At 41.8% G+C, this 24,747-nt stretch overlaps 1 protein-coding gene across 3 annotated transcripts in view; it reads left to right on the top strand.

The window, feature by feature from the left end:
- ZNF423 (zinc finger protein 423) overlaps positions 1-22,100 on the top strand; it is a 233,952-nt gene extending 211,852 nt beyond the window's left edge. For all 3 annotated transcript variants that reach the window (XM_064160340.1, XM_064160339.1, XM_064160341.1), the window contains one exon: positions 21,458-22,100. In XM_064160340.1, the coding sequence (XP_064016410.1) occupies positions 21,458-21,487 (30 nt within the window). In that variant the 3' untranslated portion in view covers positions 21,488-22,100. The remainder of the gene's footprint in view (positions 1-21,457) is intronic.
- Positions 22,101-24,747: the final 2,647 nt, after the last annotated feature.

Genomic DNA, 24,747 nt, shown 5'->3' with positions numbered 1-24,747 from the left:
TTGCTACATCCTGACATGTCTACGTCAAATACCTTGTAAATAATTTCTTTTTCTTTATTAATAATGTAAGAACTGATTAACATACAAAGACTAAGCAAATGGTAGCTGCCTCCTCCCCTTCCTCGCTGTTAAGTCAAAAGTAAAGGAATTTTCCCTACTGAGGTATGAGAGCAAAGCATGCATGCAGCTCAACATGGTGCTTAATTAGAAGCTCCACCAAGGCACTAGCACGTTAATAAGCTACAGCTTCTACAAACCAGGCATTATATACCAGTCTCCCTGGCAGCACTGGGGGCCACAACAGTTTTAGCCTCCACAAAGCCAATGCTTGGACTGTGCCCATTTCTTGGTGCAGGACCCCGTTAAGAGGGGCTGGATCCTGTCTTCATCATGCTGCTGCAGCTGTTTTCAGGGGCCTGACTCCAAAGGCCACCTTGGACCCATACTGGTGAGGCTGGGATTTAAATCTGATACTTTTGGTACTAAACCCCTGTAGATGCTGAACTCTCCATGGCCTGTGTGCCTGACACTTCAGAGGAAATGGATCACTGCAGGTTGCTCTTCCAAAGACCTCACAGGGAGATGCCTTTCCTGGCTGTCCACCTCAGGCATAACTTACCTCTCTAGTATGGCCACCAAACTACTGCTGCTGTCCTCTGGCAAATGTGGGGGGCTTTACAAGATGGTACCATATGCCTCATTTAAATCTATTAGCTTTATAAACCATGATTTGCTTAAACTTTGGAAGGGTTTTATTTATCTTGCTGAATTCCCAAGCTGCTGCCTCTTGTGTTGTGCTGTCATGCTGTGGAAGGATGGTTGATCTTTTCACTTTGTTGATTTTTTTTTTCCTCCCAGGGGAATCTCTTCTTTCCCTTGTTTTAGCAACCTGATTTGCATAAGTGTACAAAAGTTTTAGCTATACCTTGTTAATATTTTAATAAAGTCAGCAGATTTTGGGTTTGTATGTGCTCACTGTGAGTGTTTTATGAAGGCAACAGTGGCTTGCAAAGCTAGCTCTGATTGTTCCTCCTATTTTTCCTTTAAAGTGGTGTTTGGTCAAAATGCCAGCACAATTAAAATGGTTACACTGGCTTCCTAGGTCACTACATTAACCTTTAAAATCAGCTGGTCAAATAAAGAGAACCTTGTTAAATTATAGCCTTAACAACAGAGGCCTTTGCTTTTCTTCCTTTTTTTTTTTTTTTTTTTTTTTTGGCAATTAACAGTTTTAATTACATAGTTTTTCAGTTCTGGAGTGTTACATGTTGCAAAATTGCTGCAAATAGCAGCACCAATCTGATAAATTATGATTGTAATTTTCCAGTTTTTATGCAGGATTTCTGTGCATTTAAGATTTCTCTGCTCATAATAATTACACGAGCAGTTTTGAATAGTATTGGCTGAATAAAAATTCACCACTTAGCTACACAGTTTTAGTCTTTATTTCAGCAGTGACTCAGAAATTCAGAAATGTGTGTTTACTTGATGCCAGGCATTTTAGCAGTCCAAATACCTCAGCCAAGGAAGACACAGAATAGGTGTATAAATCAGTTAGAAATGCTCAAAACTTTTGAACCAGCCTGCCCTGGCAAGATTAATTTAATCAGTTTGTGATGTATGAGCTGCCTGCTCTAAATTCCTCAACTATTAGTTGTTTTTTTATTGAGTACTGACAATTTAGTATTAGTTTAGTGCTAGTTAGGGTTAAATCTGCACAAGCCTTTCAGTCTCTTAACCATGCAATTGTTCTTGATTGGGTAAATCACTGCTTGATGAATTTGACTTTTCAGCTCTGATCTTGCTTTCCCACAGTCATAAAATAACTAGTGTCAGAATCTGAACCTACTATTTGTTTTACTCCTTTGTGTTTTTAAGTGAAACCAGCGAACATACTTTTTAAAAAATGTACATTCAGGTATTTCAAGAGGACATTCACAGTGAGGTGATTACAGAAAAGCAAAAAAAAAAAAAAGAGAGTAGGGAAAATTACAGGCAGCACAAGGAAAAGGCAACTTACAAAGATGTCACAGAGCATCATGAATTAGCCCCGCTGATTTGTGAACATTTCTTGAAGTGGAGTAAACACCAAGTAAGCCCAGAAGAGTGTGTGTGCTCCATGTGATGAGAAATGTTGCCACTGAAAATGTACTTTTAGTGCTAGGTGCAAATACTGCTTTAGCAGCGTAACATTCTGGAAGCAATCAGACCCTCTTTGCATTTCTGAGCTAGTAATTCGTTGTAGTAGAGGTTTATGCTTTGAAGTTTACACCATCTGATGGAGCCATAAACCAAGGCTTAAGAAATCTCCAAGGAATTGAGCTGATTTTGAAAAAGGGGAAATTCTGGTTTGAATCTGGAGCAATAAGTCAGTCAATGAGCTTACCTGGATGATACTGCCAGAAGAAAGGAAATGTTATTTAGCTACTTACATTATCTCATTGAAAATAAAGAATGAAAACATGGTAAGATTGAGTATGAAACAGAAAGGAAACAGTATGTTTGATAACCCCAGGTACCCTTAGGGCAGAAAAGGAAAGGCTGGCAAGTCTGTGTTTTTCACATCCTCAGTTTGTAAAATTGACAGCTATGAATGTGATGGAAATCTCCGGGAAAAAAAAAAAGGTAAAGTTATAGCTAATGTACAGAGCACCAAAGCTATTGCATTTCATTTCCCCTACTGAAGCATGCTTACTGAAAGAAGTGTAGAGTTGGAGGTTTGGTATCACAACTAGGGCAGAAAGAGCCCTTTCAAACAGAACCCCATCTCTAGGACCCATGTCAGGAGCTGCTGGCCATCACCAGCACACTTGCTTCTCACAGGCCACTGGAGCCATGGTGGCACATGGGGTATTCAGATGTGGGAGGTGAGCTAGCTCTTTGACAACTGTAATCTTGGTCTTTACTGTTTAAAATGTAGCAGGAGCCCTGCCAACACTGAGGATGGGTTAGAAATTATGATGCATAATGGGTGCTGGTAGTTACATTCGTGGTGTGAGTCACAGCAAGGGAAGATGCTTCCTCAGGTGCTTGCACAGAGAATTACATTACACAAATTTTGACCGAGCAGTGATTTTTCAAAGGAAACTTAAAGAGGATTTTCATATGTACTCTTGTCACATTGCTTTTTCCAACGAGCCATCACATAACCAATGAAGTACTTGTATTTAAAGGATTAATTCCTGCTGTTTGCTTGTGTACTGTTAATTGTACTGTTTCCTCCTAAATGATTGCAATTGATGAAAACTAAGTCAAGGGATATAACAAACAATGCACGAACAATCCAGGTACCAAGGGAGCAGAGTACCTGCCAGGTTTTTCCTAGCACAGGTGTTCAGGTGTTTTATTGCCTGCTATGAATAAAGGGCTTTCTCTTCTGTTCAGATTTGGAGACATGTCAAACCCCTAAATTAAGGGAGCTTCACTGGAGGAATTTGCTCTCATTTTAAGTGCCCAGTTTCTTTAAAGGTGCACATATTGAAGGGAAATACTATGGCTCATTGGATAACACTGTGATCTGTCTCCCTCCTGCTTTTATTTTCTGTGAAAAGCTGGCAGTTTTCATATATCCATAACCAGGCATGAGCTGCTGCACAGAAATTGCACTCATTTTATTAATAATGATTTACCATGAACGTCCTCCAGGGGCTTGATTTGGTCCACATCAAAGTCCTTGGGATTCCTTCTGCTGATTACAGCAGAATAAGCCCTAAGCAGGTTTTCTTTTTCTTTTTTTTTGAGTCTTCTTTTAATGTCAGCTTGATGTTAGATGTGTCTCTCACAGAGGTCTGCATCCTGCCCAGCTTAAGTGAGCACCACAGCAAGCCACCACATAGGCCCAAAGTGGATGCTTCTTGCAGTGGCTTCCCTGAGTGGAACACTGAGGAGCAACATCTCCAGCTGCTTGTGCCAGTGGTCCTTGCAGCCATCTGGGAACAGCAGTGTCCATTGAAGCATGATGAGGTATTGAGAGCCTCTTGGCTTGTACGTGACCCGCCTGCACCCAGGCAAGCCTACAAGGGCTACACATAAGAGCTTGGTTTAGTGCCAGTGGTCAGAGCACTAAAGAAATACTTAAGCAATTTCAGGTCTGTACCCAGTTAGTCAAAGTCTTTTAGTGGTTCAGGTCTCCAGTTCATACTTGAAAAATAGGCTTTACCTGCGTTATGGTGGTACAAGAAAGCTTACTTAAGAGGAAGTAAAATTCTTCTTCAACATAACCCTATGTTTTCACAAGTGAAATATCTCTGTGCTTGTAGGTTCCAATGTCCGTATACTCAGTTAGAGAAAGCAGTTCTATGGCATTTCAGTGAACCTGCAGAAAATAGTTTTTTTTCCCCCAGAGAGAGTGTGGGGGTAGCAGGACAAATGAGACCTGCAATGTGGCAGTACCTCCACTTAATGTAGCTCTTGCTGTATTTCAGAACTTACATATGACTTCAGTGTTAGCTACCAGGAGCTTATTGCTGGAAACAAACCATGAGATCTTTCTAAGTTTTCTGTGAAGTACTCACCAAATCCTGTGTAGAATTAATTTTCTACAAGTAAAATCCATGTTTCTTCTTTTAAACAGAGTTGATATCTTTGCATTTGAGTTGGCTTCTTGATAGACTCTTAAAAATCTGTAATCCTTTTTTTTTTCTTTTTCTCTTTTTCTTTTTCAGTAAAATGTTAGTCCTTTAAAAACCTGACAATGACCTAGGCAGTTATTCTGCCAGATCTGGCTAGTATTTCTCAAAAAATGTTGCTGTGGTGCTTGGAGTATTGTTAAATTTTAATTATTAGTAGTTGCAAAGCTAATAAATGACTAGAATAGCAGCCATATTGCTGGGTTTCATTCAGACGCAGTCAGATAATTATAACTAACAATAATTAAAAATTAAAAGTGCTGTAGGCACATACCTGTCATGTTGAGTCTGTCTGCCTGAATGTTCTTTATGGACTGCGAAACCATAAGTTTTATCTCTCATCTCTTGTCACAGTAGGCAAGAGTAGTACCTGGTAGGTCTCAGGTTTTCACTACGTGTGTTTAAGTTCGGGGGAGGGGGAATATCTGGCTGTTTAAAGATTTCCTGAGGACCCAGGCTAAGAAACACTGTCACAGACTATGTGAGGCTGTCACTGGGCACTGCAGTAGCTTCTGTTGAGGTTCTCAGGAGGTTTCCTGGCCTTGACATCCACAGAGGTTAATACTGTACGTAAGAACAAGGGCTGTTCATGTACATGCACCTCTGTGTGATTTGTCAGCACCTTCTTCTCTAGCACGAAATGAGATGGTGTTTCCTGTGTCTGGGGCTGGAGAAGCAGTGGGAGCAGCCATGCAATCCAGACCACATAGCATATTTGTTTGGATGCTTCTACAGAAACAGGATGGTGCAGAAATCTTGAATTGCCTTGTGTTTGAAATAGTGACAAGGTGTAGCTTTTTAAAAATTATTATTATTATTATTATTTGGAAAGATTATGATTGATACATTGCTACATCTTTATCATCCCTGATGTATCTTCAGTGAGATGTGGAAAGTCTGTGAAGACTTACCTGAGATGAAGCTTGAAAATGTCTGGCACTGGAGTAGCATGCCCCACAACAAAAAGCCCTCCTTCATTTCTTACACCATTAACGCCGTTCTGTGGCTGGCTCTGGCTAACAAAGTGTGTACAACTTCTCATTACCATGTGCAGAAAGCCCAGCAGCAATGCAGAGTGGGGGGAAAAAAAGAAGGGAGCCAGGTGAAAGGCATCGTTTCAGTCATTAATGCACTTAAGCGCACCCAAGTGTCAACATGTGTGATCAAGTGTAAGGAGGCATGTCGTTCCAATGTGGCAGCACTGGCACACAGAAGGGGCTTCCTACAGCAGAGATGGCACTTGGATCTGGTGCACAGGCTGCCCAGCTAAACCCGTCGTTGCCTGTCATCTATGCCCTAGGGCAAGGGTCCAACCAACTTTTGCATAGGCACCATGCCATCCCAACAGATGGGCAGGAGTGTAAGCCGCCAAGAGACAATGTATATGCATCAATTGTGTTTATTGAAAGCACAGTTCCTGGCTGGAAATGTCCAAATGTCTGTTTATTCTGAGATGTGATGCCTTTAGTTAATGGATGTGGAAATGCAGCCTAGTTTTGAACTCTTTGCTTTATATACATTACAGAATATAATGCAGACGTGCAAATGTAAGATGTGATGGTTATGAGGAGCCCAGCTGAAGGTCTGTCATGAGAGAGCCCCTCCTCAAATTGACTGCAAGTGCAAATGTACTACTTGCCTCAAAGTACTGGAGACCAGGATCTGTAGGAGCTGCACATAACTATACAAATCTTTCTCACAACCTATAAGGATATGCAGGGAGCCAACATTTTAAACGTGCAAGTTTTCCTTTGCATGCAGATGTCTACGCTCACCTCTCCGCTTAGAGGTAGAAACCATTTTCACTTGGGTGGGTTGATGAGGGCGATGCATTAATCCAAACCAAAACTAGATCAATTTGCACATCTCACTGAAGAGGTTTGTTTTCCATGTGGCAGAGAGAAAAATCATGTAATATCATAGAATCAGCCAGATTGGAAGAGACCTCCAAGATCATCTAATCCAACCTAGCACCCAGCCCTATCCAGTCAACTAGACCATGGCACAAAGTGCCTCATCCAGTTTTTTCTTAAACACCTCCAGGGATGGTGACTCCACCACCTCCCTGAACAGCCCATTCCAATGACAAATCGCTCTCTGTGAAGAGCTTCCTCCTGATACCAAGCCTATACCTCCCCTGGCACAACTTGAGACTGTGTCCCCTTGTTCTGTTGCTGGTTGCCTGGGAGAGGAGACCAAACCCCAGATACATGCTCTCGTATTTGACAACAGTGTTGCACAACAACAACAAAAAAAAAAGAGCATCCAGAGAGGTGTCTGTATATACAGATCAAAGGGTGTTTCCTTCCCCTAGCTTTATTCAGTTACGACTCGTTGCTGTTCTTAAAAGATGTGCTTTAAAACCTCTCCCAAATATGTAATTGGGCATCTATAAAGATCCAGGTATGCTATATGTGAGTAAATAAAGCAGGAATGTTTTACTTTCAGATACATTAATGCGTTCCCATCTTCTTGGAAGCAGAACACGTGTGTTGTTAAACATCCATCCTTGACCAGAAGAAGGAAGCACAGGAGAAAAATGAGAAATGGATTTTCTTTCGGAAGGACCAGATTGCACTCTCTGGTCTGGCAATAACAATTACTAATGACATTTAGAGAGAAATTAAGGATGAGAAATGCAAGTTGGCATTTCAGCGGTGCCAGTCAGTAACATTGCATCAGAACTCACAGGAGAGAAGAGAAAAAGTTTAGAGATGGAAAATTAATTTTGTTATGTCAACAATTAACAAATACGTTTTCTTCATTCTTTACCACACTGTCACAAATTACCACTGTGATAGCATTTAGCAGCTCTTCAGGTGAACAAAATAGCACTTGAAATCCCTTTTTGGAGCCAGATGCACTTTTTTGTTTTGCTCTGTTTTGTGGAACAGTGAATGATGGAAAGAGATTCAAGCTGACCAGGGAGAGAGAAAATGAGCTCTTGAATGTGCGGTAAGGAGAATATTCTGTGTGGCTTCTCTCTGCAGATCTCTGTAGGTTTTGTAACCAAGAATGAATTAAATTTACCAGCACTTTTTCTGAGGATTTTTTTCCCCTGTTTTACAAATGTACTAAAGCAGTGAAACACCCAGATCAATGCAGGAAGATTTTGGAGGAGTCAGATGTAAAGGCCTGGAACCCTCAGAACTTTTATTCAGGAGTCCTTCATATGTTCAGAAGGTGGAACTTGCATCCCCCTAGGAAGGTGGTAAGAAGCCCTGTTTTCTGCTGCTCTGGGTAAAGCCAGGCTGTGTGGACGTGGTGTCCTGAGGGACAGCAGATCCGGGTACTATTGCTTGGCCCTAGAGGGCTTGGTAGCACATGTCTTTCAAAGCAGGACGTAGTCCTAAATATAGAAACAGAGCACTTGTGTAACACATAAGCAAATAAGGTTTTTGTTTTGTTCTCTTTCCAGAAAGTCTTGTCACAAGTTTTCTTTGCTGGTGGGAGGAGATGTCTAATAAGCCTCTTTTGATTTTCTTCTGCTGTAATAACTGCTGTGGAACGTAGTTTGGGGTCTGAGCAGAGATTAGCTCTGCTTCCTCCTGTAAGTGTCGCTAGCATCTAAAGGAACTGACTTCATTTTTCAAGGAGAGGGATGCTGCACTGGAAAGGGCACAGCATAAGCATTGTTTAAGGAAAATAGCGGAGCTCGATCAGCCTCAGCAGATGTGGTGTACAGCATCCTTTTAAGAGTCCAGCTTCTTCATTTGCTTGCTGCTAGAGCAAAACAGGGTTGCTTGTCCAGACATAACAGTATATGCCTGAGTGTTTTCACAAGAAATGTCTAGATCATTAAATATAATAGGTCTCAGCTGCAGTTTTGATCACTGAAGCATGCACACAATTCATCACAGCAAATTAAGTACGTCTTTGTAACTTATCTTTCTGCAATTTGCTGGCACTTTCAGAGAGCTGAAACTTATATTGTATGTGCTGCAAAAGCCATCTCCAATAAAATGTTCTGTATTTATTGTTGGAGAACCGAGATTTGCTAATAAGAAAAGCATGGAGCAGTGTATGTTTCTGCTCCCACATCTTGCAGAACCAGCAGTATTACCAGCAGAGATCCCCAGCCACATTCATTATTTATATATTTTGGTGAATTTCTTGTCTGCAGTAAAAGAGATACAAGCTTCAATATCAGACTGTGCCAAGTTCTGTCCTACAACCTATTCAGGAAACCTGAGGTAGCCGTGGTTCTCCATCATTACGCAGCCCGTTTATCCGATTGGAGTTTTGTCCTTTCTGCCTTGCTGAAATGTTGCCTATTCTTTAAAAGCATAGATTGACCTTTGGAAAGAAAAGGCACTTGCTGGTTTAATTTTTTTTATTATTATTTTTAGAGAGAACCTGAACCTACTTAAGTAGAAATTGGCATTCAAAGGCAGTACCGTGATTGAAAAGCATTTACTTTATTACTAGAAGAGAACAGACGCTAGTGGGCTCGAAAATTACATTTTGGTGGATTCATCAGTTTCAGTCACTAGTCAGTCTGTGAACAGATGGATATATTTGTAACAGTTAACACAAATTTATACTCTGGATTTCTACATTCCCCTTAAAAGCACTACTATCTTTGCTGCTGTCTAGAAGGGCTGGGAGATGTATTTTATTTATTTTTCTGTAAGATAATACAGTTGTTTCTAATAGCAGAAATTTCTTACATCTTGGAAAGCACCTCAGTTTTCAGAAATGTGAATGGCATCTTGCTACTGTGTAAGGAGAATGTTGTAAAAGAATCCCCGCATGCAGCTGCTGCAGAAAAAACAGATATCTCAGCCTAAACCTAGATAAACCCCAATGGACCGAGAAAATTATTTTCAATAACCAGGTATTCTTAACTCTGTGTATGAAGGTACTAATCACGTTTGTCTGGTTTTGCATCTAAGGCCTGCCACAGTCTAATTGCTTGTCTCTTTGCCCACCCAAAAATTTAAGGCTACTGCTTAGCAGAACCAGGCTTTAAGCACTCCATCTCCCAAACAGAAAGAAATACTGCCCTAGCCTCTACCATGTGGCATCTTTAGGTTTTGGGGATTTCGTTTAAATCTGAAATTTATGTCTGGGAGAAATAAATTATTCGATTGTAAAAGCAGCTGGGGAGGGAGTAAATATAGTCTCTTTTGTCCTCTATATCATTTCCCTAGGAAGATAATAAATGTGTGGCAAGCGCCTTGTGTTTTCTCAGTCATACAAATGTGTTGTGTGTGTTGTATTTCAGGCAATATTGTGAAGCCTGAATTCCAGACAGGAAATCCTGGAGTGGTACTGTACTGCTGTAGTGCTGGCAGAGCCCTCATCACTTCTACTCTTGGAAGGAATTTGAAAAATAGTTCCATGAAGAAATTTAAAAGGCCTTGGGTGTGCCTCTGATCTGCTGAGTAAGGGACTTAGGGTGAAATCCTGGGGCTTACTGCCTCATCCAGGGAAAGGCAGCCGGAGCAGCAGTTCCAGCCCTGGCTGCTGGAGTGAGGGCAGGGGTTTTGTGCTCTGTGGCCTGCTCCCCAGGGCCAGTCTTCTCAGAGTGACAGCACAAGACGTTATCTGTTCTTACTGCTCTGTGAGATCAGATGCATGGAACACTCGTGATGAGTAGATCAGAAAAAAGAAGGAATACTTACGAAGTCAAATGGTAATTTGCCTTTATGCACCTAGGCTTGTGTATAAGGCTGTCATTGCCTGCAGCTCTGTGCTGGTTGGGAAGACTGTCAGTATTTTCATTCCAGCCTAACTTCAGGGACCTGAAAGCAGCCCTGGAATAGCCTTGCTGCTCGCTCTTTCTGAAGCTGCTTTCAGAGAAGTATATTCAGTCATATACTACTGTTCAGTTAATTAATGCTGTGCCTTAACATATTTTGAGAGTAGTTTTATATCTCCCTTTGTCCAGAGGAGAAAAGAAGAAAGGTAAAATAATTTAGACTACATCTTGTTTCCAGGTTGTGCCTGTTCTGCAATTTCTGCTTATATTAAATGGAGGCGAGGCAGGAACGTTTGATGCACAGGCTGGGTGTGCACGTGCAGTGACCCGACTCGTGCACCAACCACTGATGGGTGGATTGCTAATGATTTCTTCTTTCTTCATGTTTCATGTTAATAGAATAACTTACAAGATACTGAACTGTGTGTCCTTAATGAGGTGATGGGATCTTGGAAAAATGTAGATGATAGATGTAAGACCAGTGTAGAGACTGTTTATGGCTTTGTGTAAGATTAACTTGAGTTCAAAGAGGCTCTGTCACCCCAACATCATATGAGACATCCCAGATTTGGCAGAAATAGCCCTGATCCTATCAAGTCAGCCCTGCTTCAGCTGATTCACTGCAGAACGTGTTGTGTGTCTTCTGTTCTGTGTCCTATGCAGGCCTATGGACACCCCAAGGTCACTTCCATGCAGAACATGTCTGCAGAACCAAATTGCCACAACTTTGCACCATGCAGAAACAGACAAAGCCTCCTCATGTGTTGTATTCACTCAGTTAAATCTGAATAAATGCCATGGACATTGAGATTTAACTGTATATAGCATATTTATCATTGGTGCATGACATCCTTATGTCTCCAAAAGGAGTAGAGAGGAGATTTAGAACATAGAAATGTGACCAGCAGGTTGAGGAAGGTGATTCTCCCTTCTGGAGTACTGTGTTCAGCTCTCTATTTCCTAGCATAAGAAAAGCATGTCTGGAGGAGGGCTACAAAAATAATAAGGGGGTAGGAGCACCTCTCCTATGACAACAGGCTTGGAGAGCTGGGTTTGGAGAGGAGAAGGCTTTGGGGACACCTATCAGCCTTCCAGTACTTGAGGGAGGATCTGCAAGAAAGTTGGAGAGTAACTTAGGCAATGTAGTGATAGGACAAGGGGTTATGTCTTTAAAAAAGTTTAGATTTAGATTTTATATTAGGAAGGTCTTCATTGTGAGGGTGGTGACACATTGGAACTGGTTGCCCAGAGAAGCTGCCAATGTCTACTCCTTGGAAGTGTTCAAGTCCTGGTTGGACAGGGCTGTGAGCAACATATTCTAGTGGAAGTTATCACTGCCTATGGGAGGGTGTTGGAACTAAAATAACTTTAAGGTGTCTTCCAACACAAAACATTCTATGATACTTAAAAATGTGTCCACTTTTGGGGCCCACACATGCTCTTAATCGTCACATGAAATTGTAATGGTTTAAAATGTAGCATCTTGCTGTTTAGAAGGCAGATTTTCCTGAGACCAGTGACTGTTGTAATAGAGCAGCACTGGCTGGAAAATCCCAATTTTTAACATTCACACACATACCACAGTGATGTTGCCTCACAGTTTTGTCTTGTGATGTCTTGAAGGAGACAGCTCATGTTGGTCATATTTCATCCCTTCTTTTACTTACAGTAACAAAGCCTGTGTGGCTTTTTCATACTGCTGGCTCCTTTGGGCTGAATTTCTCAAGGCAGTGGACAGTAGGTTAAACACAATCCCATATCCAGACTTCTGCTCTGATGGTGGCACATACACTAATGAAGCAGTATGTAAAGTACTTCTGTAAACTATGTGCTATTTTATAGCAGAGAGACTTGCATTGGAAGGCTTTTATGCCCGTTTTGAAATTAGAAACCAGTGATGACACCCATTACATACAAGGCAACAGGTCAGCGACTGGCCATTTTGTCAGCCCAAGCAACATGTGCATGCCACGTGACAGGAATATTTACCTGCCTCTAATTAAAAATGGTAACACAAGGCTATACCATTTGCCAGATCAGTATTCCATTACAGGGAATTTTACTTTAGTTGCTGCATTTTAAAAGAATTACAGATAGAAGGATGATGATGTACTTCAAGTAGGCATGGCTTACATGAAGTCTGGCTGTCCACACTTGTTTATTTAATCCAAGGAACTTGGTTCAGCTGCAACTCCAATCATTCAATGGAGGATGTTGCCTAAGTGTAGAGTGCAAGATGTGCTCCTGTTAATTTTTACATTAAAATTCACAGTTAAGGTTGCAACTGCTTTATATGTGATCCTTAGCACCAAGAGTATCTTAACTATTGCCAAGGAAAAAAAAAACTACCAAAAAATCAGTGACTTTTGCCATACCAAAGAACAGCAGAGCAAGTTGAGGAGCCAGTTTGAGGTTCAACTTCGTATTTCCTGACTTTTGTTGTGTTATATTCACTTGCAAATGGTCACTGAATGAAGCTTTTATCTATGTGTTTTGACTAGTGGTTGCTATACTATATAAAGCATTTCCCTTTTGCTCAAAGTATTGTTTGAGAAGCAGGTTGAGAGGATGCCATCCCATCAGGAAATCATGTAGTGTTTATAGAAGTGTCACAGAGGGTCCCATAATGAAAGATGCCAACTCTCAAAAAAAATGGACAATTAACTGGCTTCTGCAATGTGATTTAGCTTGGATCAAGGAGAGATTGATGAGATATGCTTCAAACAAATTGACAAACTGTGTTTTTGAGAGGAATACCTAAGAAGGATTCCTGAGAAATGGTTTTTCCTCTTGGAAACATTTTGAAATGCCATTGCTTCCCCAAGCAGGACCTGTAAGTAGCAAAACACAGGTCAGCACTGGATCGTACATTGGAGTTTTTGGTGTAGCACGGGCAAAGGAGGGTATCTGTGGGCAGCGCAGGCTTTCTCTGATGCTCTGACCAGGGAGAAATGGTGGGACTGAAGAAGTGGATACATTCTAAAAATATTCTAGTTTTATGCACTTCTGACAACAGTGAATTTGTCCCTCTCTCTTTATATGTAGGAAGTGTAAGGTTCTTCTTCTCAGCCTGTTTTGATCTTGCATATGGTATACTGTAGACTACAATTCAGAAGGATGCTGATAAATTTGCATTTCTGAGTGAAATTCTCAGGAGTGTGTAGTCCCTCAGGACAGGTATTATTAGCTCCCTGGTTTCATTGGGTGCCTCAGTGAATCATGGTGTGTTTACGGCTAGCTTCTCTAACAGCAGACTCCAGTTATCTCTTAATAATGTATTCTCTTGGGGGGTTTATTTCCAAAGTTCCGTGGTAGGGAAATTTTCCCAAAGGCTTCAGTTTGCTTTTGTGCTTCAGTGTTTTACCCAGTGGTTTTCAAAGACATGTACAGACTTTTTGGTGAGGCATTTAATCAAATATGAGAGGCTATGGAGGCTTAGGCTTGCATTTGGAGTTCACCTGTAATAGGCTCACCTTGGCTTCTTCTGAGTTTTGAGAGAACAGAAAAGAGATGTCAGGTCTAGAAGACTGACAATACAGAATTATTAGTCTCAAGTGGAAAGGGGAAAAGCGTGTTAGGTGAGTTGTCAAAGTCTGATTAGGATTAAACAACCTGAATTAAAAGAGGAATTAAATTCATAAATCATCTAAAAAGTCCTTAGCTGGTGTGAGAAAAGACTGATGCTGGGTAATATAACTCTAAGAAAGGTACTTTTTTTCCAAGCCCAGAGTAACACAGACATGTCTATCAAAATCCAAGAACACATTAAAATTAACAGAAGCCGTGTAAGTATAGAGAGAAAACCGAGCAAGTACAATGCTGGGCTGATGCAGGATGGCAGCAGAGCACACAAGCCCCTGGGGTGCAGAACAAAGGCAGGCAGCAGTGTGGAGGTGCTTCTGGGTGTGCCTGGGTTTTACAGACCAATGCCTGGGCAGTTGTATTTCAATATAGGAACATGCCAGTCACAAAAAGGTGGCTTGTGTAGGAAAAAGCAGGCAGTATTTAGTCACATCTGGAGGGGCTTTTGTTCCCTATAAATATTCTTGAGTTCTGAATTTTCCAGTTGACTCCAGACACAGTACCAGGAGCCAGACATGTTTCTGGAGGTAGCTCAGGCTGTCTTCCAGATGAGCTGGGCTCCAAGGGTGCTGCTCAGCCTCCTCAGCAGGTACAGAAGCCCCAGGGCTGCCAGGGCTCACTTCACTCTGGCACTGACAGGTATTGTTGTGTCCCGATGCTAGTGAAAGGTGTGTTTGACCCCAGACTAATCACGTATTTGCGAGCATCAGATAAGTCAGACTCAGATATTTTCACTGGAAACAGGCAACCTCGCTCTTGAGCTGACAGCAAACCTCCAGGCGTATTTCCTTAGACACCAGAAGCGATTTTTATTTTTTCCCTTGGTTCAATAACTTGTAAAGGACAGCTTCCTAACTGCATTTGCTGAAGTGCCATCTCAGAGCGTGCTGACACGGGGACTGACTGACGCATGGCAACTTAGCAGCCGCTCAGAGATGAAGGAAGCAGTAACAGGCAGCCGTTTCCTTTCACAAAGGACATGCCACCTTTCCTTTGCCTCTACCTCCATTTCAAGGGATTCTTCAAATAACGAAGGGACATGTGAGCCTGGCTTGCCTGACATCTTTTTATTTTATTGAGTACCACGATAACTTGGAGTTCACTTTTTACCAGCATTTTATGTGGTGGTGAAATGCCAGGGGGCAGGAAAGAAATAATACTGTATTTCCTGAAAAACTATGATCTAAAGATATCAGTATCACTGGGTAAGGGTTACCTGAAACAACTGGAATGGTAATTAACACCTAGGTTTATGGGAAGCATTGGTTACCACTATCAGTTTTAATGAAGTGTATTAACTAAATTGTGTTCTGAGTATTCATTCAACCCTGTTTATGGCACACTCTTGAGTACATTTACTGTTTGTCAGAAGTGCAAACTAGTGAACATATGAGGCTTTAAGACAGGCCATCTGTTAGTCTTAGACCCTTGGATAATTGTCAAACAGTTCTAAAAATAAGCACATAGAAACTGCAAGAGGGTGCAGAGGTGATTTTTCTTTAGAGTCTGATAGCAAAGGGAAAGTAGTAACCCGAAATTAAAACTAAATAGGTTTATTCTGTAAAGCAAGCTTGCTCTCCTTTTCTCCCTTTCTCTCTCCCTTTTACCCCTCTCCCCTTCAGTGATTTTTTCTAAAAGTTCTTTTTTCCCCTCTTGCTCTTCTGGGTCATGGCATCCCCTGAATGCCTCTCCAGTTTAGGATTACAGCAGCACCAATTTAAGGCTCACAGCTTTCTGTAGAGAGCATAATCTCTGATGGTGAAAGCAAGGGTCATCTTGTGTCCTCTGCCTAAAGTAATCCCTTTATAAAGTCAAGGCATAAAGATTTTCATCTTTATAGATCGGTGTTAGAGGGAAATAGTACCTGTGCACATATGTGTGTGTGCTTATGATGTGTAATGGGGAGGAACAGCTGAGAGATTTTTGGAGCAGTTTGAATTAAAAAAGATGCAAAACATTGTTTGAAAAAAGAATGCTGCAGATGGTATTTTGTAAATATTTAGACAGTCGAAGTTCTGTTTGTAGCAACTTGGACATTTTGTTTTGTCTTTTTTTATCAAGTCTCAAATGTGAGACTTGAACCTTTGCCTCAAGTCAATAACTGAATCTAAGGTTTAGTTTTTGTCTGGCAAGCTGTGTGTTTTGACAGCCAATGGAGGGATTGCTTCTCTTGTTTCCCCCTGGCCCTGCCTGTAAGGGGCAAAGGCGAGAGAATGGTAAGGAAGGGAGCACAGTGCCCGGCCTGGCTAAGACTGATCCCTTGGGCTTGGAGCTGGATGGAGCTTGAAGGGGTGGCAGAAACTTGGACGGGGAGGTGGGGACAGGCAGGGAAAGAAACTACCTGGCCATTTGCCTGGGTCTGGAGGACACCCTGCATGTTGGGAAAAATATAGGGATTAGTAGGAATTATCTTCCATGTCAAAAATTAGGCAGCCATGCTCATGTATCACCTTGAGGTTGGTGTTTCCAGTCTAGGGTTGGTGCCTCCAGTCTGAGTGGTTTTGTAGTGCTGCAGCAACCCCAGTGTCCCCAGGCACCAAGGCATGGGCTGGACAACTGGCTCTGAAGAAGTGATGTACAAGCATCAAGTACTATGTCCCTCCTCTCCCAAACATCCAGTGTGCTCATCCACACAGGTCACCTAATAGCTAACCCTGTTTCACATCAGCTATTTGTGGCATGAATCTATTACCTCCATAATTCCCACTGAAATGATTTAGGGAATGTTTTCTGCTCATTTTAATAGGATTTGGAAGGGGGAGTGAGAGAGAGAGGCTTTATAACCTTTCATCAGAGTCCCAATCTCTATATAACTGCAGAAGGCTTATAAATTTCACTTCAGGGTGGGGGTCATTGCCAGCCTTGTTGTGACATTTCTTAAACTCTGTATAACATAGGTGTTTTAGGTGTGTGTGCTCACACCCATGGGCAGCATGCTTCTGAGCGGCTGCTACAAAACATCTAAATACAGAACAGATGCACAATGGCACTGTAGCCTGGATGTATTATGGCCTCAAACCATTAGCACGCCCCTCGCAGTTGCATTTTATTTTTTTCACCTGCTCCTGTGTAGTACACCTGTGACTTGTTGGCAGTGAATGTCACTGCAGTGTGGGAGACTCCCAGCTTGACTGCCAGGCTTGGAGCTTTGCTCCATCATGTGCTGCTTTTTTGTGTGTGTTTTTTCTCTCGATCTTTATATAGCTTGTAAGAGTTCTTTGAACTGCTGTAAGTGATCATCTTTCAAGCCTGATGCTTTCCTTCTTGACACAGTGCTCTGAAAATGGAGATTGTCATGCCAGTGTTTTCATAATAATACGTGTAGAAAAGCAGAGAAATATTCATTGTAGATGTCCTGTGCAAATGGCTTGATCCGCATCCAGAGGGCAGGCAGGGGGTGTCCCCAGGGAAGATCTGGAGAGCAATCAGTATCTATGCAGACAATAATCAACCAGTCTTTGAAATCTTTTCATTTCCTGCAAAACCCATCTCCCAGTTCCTTGGTCACAGGCACTTCTACAAATGGTTCATATGGGGATTGTGCAGCCAGTAGAAAATTCCACTTAAACACTGCTAGAGCCCTGAGGCTCAAAGTAGTTGCGTTTTTCCCGCTGATGTGGCTAAGGAAATTGTTACCCATTTTGCATGATTTTTAAGGAAAGAAGGAATTTTCCAACCTCATCCTATAAATAAGCTGTGACTTACGTGGTCTTGACAGGTGACTTAGTGCTGCTGTAGAGTTTTCCAGCTGCAGTGTCTCAGAATGATGTATTCAGTGGGGTATCAGCTGTGAGCCATGCATAAACCAGGGGAGCTAACAGGATCTGTGAAGAACCATTTTTACTGTGCAGCTTCTGAATGATGTCCTGCCTCCTGCCAGCCCCCAGAAGCATACGTGTATGGATGTCCTTGTGAGCAGGCAGACCTGTGCAAACACATGAGTGTGCCTGGAGAGGTTTCATTTTTCCCTTTGGAACTTCCCATTAAGACTTTTTTTTTTTTTTAATTTTTTTTTTTTTTTTTTTTTTTTTTTTTTTAAACTACAACTTCTAGAGTTGAAAAATCCTGCCTGAGCTGTCTCCTGCCAGCTCACCTGCCTGCTGGAATGCTGGGTGAAGTTCCCTTAGGCAACTTGGGGAGCAGCATTCCTATAGCATCACACTCCTTCCTGGCCTTTTTGGTTTCATTCTGCTGCCCACAGCCCAGCATAGCACTGGAGTCCAAGCTTTTTCTGCTCAGGCAGGGCAGAAACCAGCACCAGACTTATTTGCCAATTGCTCTGAAAGTCTGGGTCAAGCAGGGGAATTTTCTTTGTGGGCATAGACAGATGCCTAATAAAGTTATCTGATAAAGCATGGGTCAGGTATGCAAAACACATGTGTGAGAAGAGACATAAGCACTGAGCATCTCGGATGCTTTCTGACATCTGCAAAGCACAATTCCAATAAGCTGCACACACACGGGGCAGAGGGAGTAGAAGCAAGAAGATAAGACGTGACAGTTGCTGGTAATAGGAACAGGTTGCCAGACTGTTTTTGGAAAGCATGTTTGTGTGGTCTGAAATAACATTTTAATAGGTGAGAAACCTCTACTGGTTGCAGTGGATATGGGTAGGCTTTCGTGGATCTTCTAAAAACCCAGCAGTGATGGTTATGCAGTATTTGCACATGCAGAAACTTGATGGTCTGGTGTTCACTAGCTCTTGGGTGCATAGGCCTTGTGCTTTTATGCACATGGCTTGTGCAGGACCTGCTCTCTGAAAAGCAGGAAGAGGATTCAGTGCTCACCAGCTCCTGCATCTATAGCAATTACAGGTTATATTTGAGAGGTTCTCTGTAAAATGTGGCTATGTTAATTCACTGGTCCAGGGACTAGTCAGCATATTGACTACAGTAATGCATGCAAAGGGAATAAATGGTACCTTACCAAGATAGTAAGACTAAATCAAGATTTGCATATGAAAAATTGTAAGGATTTTGTTTTGGATGAGGATTTTGTTGTTTTGTTTTGTTTTGGTTTTTTTTTTTTTTTTTTTTTTTTTTTTTTTTGGGCTTGGTTTTTTTGGCTTTAACTGGTAGCCCCTATGGCTAGCTTCTCAGCTCCTACCTGACCCAACTCTGAACAGCTGCAGGGTTTGAGCATAATCTGTTTGTTTCTTTGTGTAAATTCTGCTCACAAATCCACTATATTCATTGTATTAGGACTGTTCAGAACATATTATTAAGCTGTGTTTGAGGAGGGAGGACTTAGAATGAAAGCTTCATTATCAGATTTAGAGCCACATACCATTCCTTTATTGACCTGCCTGGTGTAATCAATGCAGCAGCCACACAAGTTTGAAATCATGTTCTTTGACTGTAGACTATGTGTCATGCATCTAGTGCTGATTGTGCATTATCTTTTAAGTGACACTGCCTAAATAAGTATGGATTTGTTTACCACGAAAGGCCCTTCTCCTCATTTGAAGATGGTAAACCTTCCACTTTTTTTTTTTTAATTGATATTCAAGATGACCTAAAAATAGATCTGTAATGAAGTGCACAAGAAACACAGTCATTGTTAAAATGCTGAGGAGTGTGTCTGAGCACAGAGTGGTCTGTGTGTTCTTCCATATTTTCATGCTTTCCTAGCTAGGTTAGGTGGACAAGTCCGTGCTGCCATTGTGTTTGTAGAGCTCCATCCATCCTCTTTCATGAAGTCATTAGTTGGCTTAAGAATAACATCCAGCACTGCAAAGGTCGTCCCTTCTTAAGGGCAAGAAAATTTCCATTTGTAGCAAAATAGTAAGCAATTGGATTTCATGTTTGATGATGTTAAATTATCTAAAAGCAAAGTAGTTTCAACTGTCAATTCCCCTGTCATTATTTGAGTATTATGCTTGGTTCCTTGGTAAGCTCTCCAGCTCTTTGCACAGTACTTCTGGGTTTTGATTCCAAAATACTTAGCATCACAGACTGGGTGTGCTCAGAGGAATAGTGTTGTGCTAACCAAGGTACGGTTATTTTGTGGTTACACCAGTTGATTGTATTTGTATTTAATTTCACAAGGACGCCTTTTGTGTGTGCGGCAGCTGTGATGCCTCTGCCGCCTCTGTGGCATTCTGGCTCGTTCCAGCCTGACGGTTACAGTGCAGTTTCCTGCAGCCTGCCTGCCACAGTAGCACGGAACTTTTGCCACGATTTGGGAACTCAGCAACACTTCTGACACCTGGTGGTCACTTTTTGGGAGTGCATGGTCCAGAAATGCTCCGGCCTGCAAACGGGGTCACTGCTGCCTGGCCTCATGCATCACGGGCTGCCCACAGCCCACTCCACAGACGTGTTTCTATAAGGGAGATGTCATCCCTGGATAAATTGGAGGGGATCGTTCTTTCTCCTGATCAAGATGTAACTGGGGATAGCATAGCAGGGCCAGATGATTTATGAAAAGTTAAAATAGCTTTATTTTAAAACTTCATCATTGTAAATAAATAATTAGATTCAAAATTCATTTCATGTTTAAAAACTTATTCTTCAAGCTGGCGAACTTGCCCAGCTCTGTTATTAGGCAGATGGAGATGAGTAAAATTGCCTAGGCTTGAAATAATGCAAAGGAATTTTTGTATTTGGTGATGCTGAGAACTCAGCTTAAGAAAAGCTCCCCATGAAGCACCTCTCTAGTTGCTCAAATAGTTGTTGAATTATACAAATAAAGATGAGCTTATACACAGGACTGGCATTTCAGTCAGCACACCAAATGTAGGTGACTTGGTGCTGCTCTAAAAATACTCCCTCTCCAAGGTTGACTTCATGATTTATTGGCTTCTGCACAGAGTGGCAGGACAGGTCAGCATCCTCTGCCATGAGGTATTGCGATGACATGTGGCTATTACAAATGCACCAAAAGTAATAATGGGAACAAAAAAGACTCTAAAATGCAGAAATAAATGTGTAGAGCAAAGTCTATTCTTTAAAGAGATTTAATTTCTAGGTTTCATGTCCAGCCTGTTGGTTTGTTGTTTTTTTTTTTTCTGTTGGGTGTTTTTCTCTGGCACCTGAACTGGCAGTTCAGCTGTTATTGCTGAAGTATTTCTTGGACTGGGAAGTCTGTGTCACAATCTGGTGTCTCTCGCTGCCAGTACTCACACCCGGTACTAGTGAGAATAAAGAGTAAAATGTGGCAAGGGTTTCCCTCGTGATTCAGGTTTTGTTGTTGTGGGGTTTTTAATTGTTAAGTTGAGGGAATCTCTGAAGACCTGTGAAGTGCTGCTGCTTTCTTTATACGATTTGGAAGAAAAAATAAAAAAGAAATCATCATGGCTGTACTTGGCTTGTAGCATTTTTTGTCTAAGTTCATGCCAGCATTAACAGATCTGTCAGAACAAAGCAAATGTGTCATATTGGCAGCTGTTACTTACGAGTACTTTTTCTTTGTTGCATTTTGTTTTGTAATAATTGAGAAGCTTTTATGTCGAGCTCTGCATAAATGGTACTGAGTGGGAGGGTATGGGCATGCTTTCTATTATTCTGCCCCTCATGCATGTCTCCTTTTTTCGTCTTTCCAGAACCACACATTGAGCCAGCATGCACAGTGAGCCACTGGCACTACAGGACACCTCTCTGCAGAAGACTTGACGGTGGCACAGTGGGGAGGACCATTTGAACATTACATCCAATCAAAGTGTCATTTGCAACCCAGATGTAAAACTCTAATGATTTGGCCATGAGGCGCTGCTATTATAAGCAGCTGGAAATGAATATTAATGGAAGAGATTAAAAGTATTCCATGCTCAGTATTTTTTATTGTCCTGCTTCAGCTAGTGTACTTTAGAGCTTCTGCTTCTGACTGAATTTATAGTGTTAGATAAATCTGCTTTGATGCTGTTGCCCTTTGTTGCTTCTTGTATTATATTGATAGTTAAAGATTAGGTGTGATTTTTTTTTTTTTTTGTTAACTGCTTTTTAATTGCGATTTTAGGTAACTGTGCATTGTGATGTGATTGCTTGGCTATTGTCTGAATATTTCTTTTTAATTTTTTTTAATTAAAGACTAATGCTTTGATTGGATTTGCCAGTTCACCGGACAGTGATTAAAACTATGTAATGAATATAATCGGTTTCAGTGCAACTGGATGGTCTGCTTTATAAATGTGACTTAATCTGATTGCAATAACTAGTACAGTTCAATAAAGGGAATACATGAGCTTAGCATCAGAGGCTGTCTGTCTGTCAGTGCACACTGCTGCACCACTGCTGGCTGATGTAAGTCACAAAGTGATGGCTCATCCGATGGCAGAGAGCATTCTGTGTCCAAGGAGGAAGACCGAGAGAAAATGAAAGCCATATTCCTCTGTCTGACCTGGTCCCTTCTGGACGCACACCCCAGGTAGGTTAAGGTAAGGTAAGGACATCTACTATGAATCTGGGCATGAAAAGGCATTGCTAGCTTATAATGCTCTTGACTTTTACTCAAGTCAACCAGAATGGAGGAGACCTAGTCTATAGCTGCTTTGACCTTATCTCTGTGTTCTTTGTTCCAATATAAAAAAATAAAAAGCTTTCTGGAATGTATACAAATGTGCAAATACCAGATCAGGCCTCGGGGACCCTGGCAGAAGACTCTATGTTTCAAGCACGTGGACTTCTAGGCCCACAGGTGTTGCAACTCTGTGTAACTGCCATGCTTCTGACACTTGAAACTGCCATCATGCAGCCTAGCAGATCTAATTAGCAGGGCTGGGGGGTTTTAAAGTCTTTTAAAACATATCATATGGTAACGAGGTTAAGTAGTATTTCCAGTCGGAGAAACAGTCATGTTAAGGACCACAGATGCCTTTGCAAAGTTAGTGAGATACAGTTCTTATGCTGTCTCCTGCTTGAATGAATCACAGTCATCTGAAAGATGTTCAGCAGTTGTGACAGCTGAAATAATGTGGTTACCCCTTCCCACAATGTACAAGGCTTTGCAAGACTGTGGCATAGGAACATGCACAGTTAGAGCCTTTCAAAATTTCCGCACTAAACTAGAGCACAACTGGTTGTCATTGTACTGTGTCTGGGCTTGGAGCATGTAAGTGATATTTTGTAGGACAAATGTTTTCAAGGACGTGTAGTCAGTGCCCGAATTCTTTTATAAAGTGAGTTTATTAACAAGAGCAAGAGCGCAGCTTGTTAACATTCAGACGATGTTTTCAACATCTAGGTTCCTTACTGATGTTCACAGCCATGGTGTGCACGCAGAGCTCCTTCAAGACAGTGGGACATACTGCATGTAAGTGAAGGCTACGGGGCATAACTGAAGTAGGGTCATCCCTACAGCAGGGTTCACCAGGGCGAGTGCGAGTTTTAGCTTCAGAAAAGTACCAGCTTTTTCAAAAGACTGAAGTAATGACCCGTTTGGTGCAAGTAACAGATACAGTTATCCTGTCAGTTATTCTGCTGAAATAGCATTACATGGGCAGAGTTAATGCTCAACATTTTTATTTGTGGTAAATATAACACTAATAACAAAACTAGGAATGACTTCTCTTCCAAGATCGTTCCTGATTCTGTTCATGCAAGAGAACTGTTGTACTAAAACGATCCTCTTCTAGAAAAATTGTTAGCTTTCTACCTGATTATTTCTCTGTAAGCCATGACACAGATGTTTATGTGCTGAAAAAATAGCTACTGAAATTCGTTCTTTTCATTCATGTGCATTCTCATAATTCACAGGCAACGTTTTAAGATGAGAAACAGAAAAGTTTCTTGCAGTGCTGGCTCGTAGACATGTCCCTGCATGAAAAGCTAGCTGGGAACACATGATGTACGCAACTGCTCTGGTAACAGGTTCTGTGCCATCTTCTTTGTGCTAAAAACAAGGCAGCAGATTCTGACAACAGAGATATTGAAAAGGGAGGCTCTTTGCCTGACACTGGGTTTGGAATGATGTTTGATTACTTCTGGGCAGACCTTCACAAATCATATGAGTTTCTAGCTTCAGGATAAGGTTGTGTGTTGGGAATCCCAAGAGTGAACTGATGTTTCCACACAATTCTGAGAGCTGATTTAGTAGTGCTGTTCTGAAGCATATACTTTTATCTTAGCATCTCCCTGCTGACTAGTTAAAACTAGGTGTACGCTCCCTATGCTGGGGAGCTCCCTGTGTGGGGATCTTATTCTGAAATGTGTAATTTCCCTCAGCTGTACTGGAAACATGGCAGGAGCCAGGGTGCTGGGGTCCACATGCACCCTGGCAGTGCCAAGCAGGCTGCTGTCTAAGCTGCATGGTGTATCTGCCTTAAACACCAAGCAGACCATGAGCCAGTGGTGAAGGAAAAGAAAGGTCTGTTTTTCCACCCTACCTTTAAAAGATAGGGGACCCCAAAGTACGAGAGTGAGAGCTGTGGTCCTGCTCCGTCTTCTTAATTCCTTCTGGTACATGAGCTCCATTCATGAGCAGCATGCTTCATGCCAGGCAGAGGGGCCGGACTATGCCCTCAGGGGTGGGAAAAAAATGGAGCTGTGGTCCTTTTCTGCAGGTGCTCCAGTATCTGTCAGTACTTGGCTAATATGAACAAATGCTGCTTTAAAAAAAAAGTTCTTCCTTAAGGCTATATATGTACAAGAGCAGAGAGATACTTGCCATGACCATGCTGGATTGGTTTGTGGTATTTTTGATATAACCAGGCCCATATGAACAGATGTTGTTATAATCACAGGACACACCATGACAAGGGATGGTGCTGTCTTGATGCCTGTTTTCTAGGGGGGCAAATAAATCGTTTACATGTCGGCGTGAAAGCTGCTTCAAGGAAGCATGGGAGGAGCCATACGTTCTTTGGCCATGGAGCTGCACGTGTGACATGCTGGACAC

The sequence above is a fragment of the Pogoniulus pusillus genome, chromosome 20 (genome assembly GCF_015220805.1).
Source record: "Pogoniulus pusillus isolate bPogPus1 chromosome 20, bPogPus1.pri, whole genome shotgun sequence".
NCBI classification, from domain to species: Eukaryota; Metazoa; Chordata; class Aves; order Piciformes; family Lybiidae; genus Pogoniulus; species Pogoniulus pusillus.
The sequence above is the reverse complement of the archived record's forward strand: the minus strand, read 5'-3'. Positions and strand labels throughout refer to the sequence as shown.